The sequence below is a fragment of the Penaeus vannamei genome, chromosome 37, assembly GCF_042767895.1.
Source record: "Penaeus vannamei isolate JL-2024 chromosome 37, ASM4276789v1, whole genome shotgun sequence".
NCBI lineage: Eukaryota > Metazoa > Arthropoda > Malacostraca > Decapoda > Penaeidae > Penaeus > Penaeus vannamei.
This window is the reverse complement of record NC_091585.1, coordinates 320,405-322,904: the sequence shown is the minus strand read 5'-3', so window position 1 is coordinate 322,904 and position 2,500 is coordinate 320,405. Positions and strand designations below refer to the sequence as shown.

Here is a 2,500-nt window from a genome sequence, read left to right as displayed (position 1 = left end):
GATGCCCATCAGTCTCTTTCTAATCAAATGTTGGTGCTTGTAATCTCCTTGAAACACAAATCAGAATGGAATTTATCCTCTCTCATCTAACCTAACCTTTATTTCCTCACCTCTTTTCAGCCTTCTGTCCTCCCCTCTCCTTCACTCCCTCCCTCCCCTCCATTCTATCCATCCCTACCTTGGATCCATCCTTGAAAATTACATGTGTGGTGTCTGGGCTCAGCCTGTCCCTCACTTCTGCCCCTAGGACCTTCAGCTGCTCCTTGATGACCTGCGACCTGTTGTCGCTGCCCATCCGCACCTCGACATATGCAATGACACCTGATGGAAACAAATTAATAAATGCCAAGATGGAAAGAGGAAAGTTCCGGTATATAATGCTGAGCTTTGTAATTCTACTCAAGTTTTTAAAATCTGCTGATGTCTTCCTCAATACTATTACCTTCATGGAAAAAAAATATATGCTTGCTATTATCAATAAAATTCTTATCAAAATAAAAACATTATTAATATCAAGCGTATTGGAAAATAAATATTTTTTCACAAAAATTCTAGGAATGGGGGAAAAGAGATGACGTCACATAGGTATTCCTACTCAACCCCTTCATGACTGGAAGAAGAAAAAAAAGGGAGAAGGATAATGAGAAAGAAGTGAAAGAAAAAGATTTCTTTCAAAACTTTTCCTGAATTTGAAACAAATTTTCAAGTATGTAGGTACACCTCAAATGATTTTATGTAGTCATATATAATGTAGTGACAAAGGAAGTAAATGCATAAACTGATAAAATCAATATGCAAAAAATTAATAACAAGTGTTAATACAATGGGAGAGAAATGTACTTTGCACAATAAACCTATTTTTATGTATGTTTTTCTACTAATACAAATAATAATATTCCAGATGATAATATTGAAGAAAATATCATCAATACTAATAATAATGAATAATGACAATACCTAATCATTTGAGGAGTTACTTCCAGTAAGCTTTCAGGCTCCAGTAACCAAGCTGACCTGAGCCGAGGCCAATACTCTACCTCGCAGAATGACAGTGACATCTGGCTCTGTCGCTGCAGACTCCGATGCTTCTGATGGCTCCATCCAGTCCGTGTGCGTTCCTCCTGCACCACCTTTGCCTCCTGCAGTCTTCTCTCCCCCTTCTGCCCCCCCTGCCTCCTCTGGGAGCTGGGCCTGCAGGAGCCTGAAGGAGCGTGTGCTGAAGTTCTGGAAGCTCATCCCCGCCACCCCACAGCCAGCAGGAAGGGCCTGGGGTAACGTCTCATCCATTGCAGACGGCTGCGATTCCAGGTCGGCAATGATGTTCCGGATGGAGATCTCCTGGCTTGAGGTCTTGATGGGGGTTAGCTCAAGGTCCTCACTGTCGAATATCTTAGTGGCATCACTGCTCCTGTTCTGGGCACTCCAGATACCGTTGTTAATCCCGCTATTGGTACTGCCTTTAGAGATGGTACTCCTCTCAGTGCCACCTTTATTTTGGACTGTTTCTCTGCTGCAACTTCTGTTCTTCTTTGGGCCTTCCTTTGGGTGGCTGCCTCTGGGCTTTGAGTTTTTCCTCTGAGTATTGAGGATCACTTCGTCATCCTCGGAGGAATCTGTGCTCAGGGGGACAATCAGGCTCTTCCTCCTCCCTGCGGCCCTGCCTCCCCTTGCAGCTGTCTGCCTCTTCTCGCTGCCTGGACCCTCCACTCCTGGCCCCCCTACAGGACGTCTGGCCCTGTGCTGACCCTCCTCAATGGTCCTCAGCTTTGTGGTGAGGGACTCTGAGTCATTCAGGTCAAAGGGCATGATCACATGCGCTGCTGACTTCCTGCGCCTGCTCTTCTTGACAGGGGACACCGCAAAAAGGTTAAAGTCATCCTCCTCAGGCTGCTGCTGTTGACTGGTTGCCTGCACACCTGAGAGCATGGAACTGTTCTTGGTCCGCTGGGACTTGAGTGAGCGGGCAAAGGAATCCTCAGACTCTAAGATGGACATGAGGTTCCTCCGCTTGCCCAACTTGAGGTCAGGAGTGATGTCCAGCACAGTCGAGTCATCAATCTCATCCCTATCGCTGCTGCTGTCTGTGGGGACCTCAGATTTCCCACCGGCCTGGGCTTTGAACCGGGTGTGAGGCAGGCCCTGTGCCCCACACCCCACCTCATTCTCTGGGGTCTCCATCACTGACATCATGGAAGTGGACGGAGCAGCGCCGGGACGTGCACAGGTGAGGTTGGTGGGCGTCTCTGGCACTACAACCGAATCCACGTTGGTGAGGCTTTTCTGGTTGAACAGGACGGAGTGCATGTCCTGAGACTGCCTCGTAGAGCCCTTCCCCCCCCTCTTCATGGCCTCCTATTCTGAAGCTGGATGGGAAGGCAATGAGATGTTTGTCCCTCTGATTACATACTATGTAAATGCAATATACTATGATATATGAAATAATATAAAACATTATATGAAATGTTATTTAATAGTTCATTGTGAGTTAATACAAGAAGGG

General features: G+C 46.6%; 1 protein-coding gene across 1 annotated transcript in view; it reads right to left on the bottom strand.

The window, feature by feature from the left end:
- MCPH1 (Microcephalin) overlaps positions 1–2,500 on the bottom strand; it is a 19,547-nt gene that overhangs the window by 14,661 nt on the left and 2,386 nt on the right. Inside the window, exons 2-3 of the mRNA XM_070115241.1 lie at positions 1,038–2,363; positions 179–321 (exon numbers count right to left, since the gene is read on the bottom strand). Coding sequence (XP_069971342.1) covers positions 179–321; positions 1,038–2,346 — 1,452 coding nt within the window. The 5' untranslated portion in view covers positions 2,347–2,363. The remainder of the gene's footprint in view (positions 1–178; positions 322–1,037; positions 2,364–2,500) is intronic.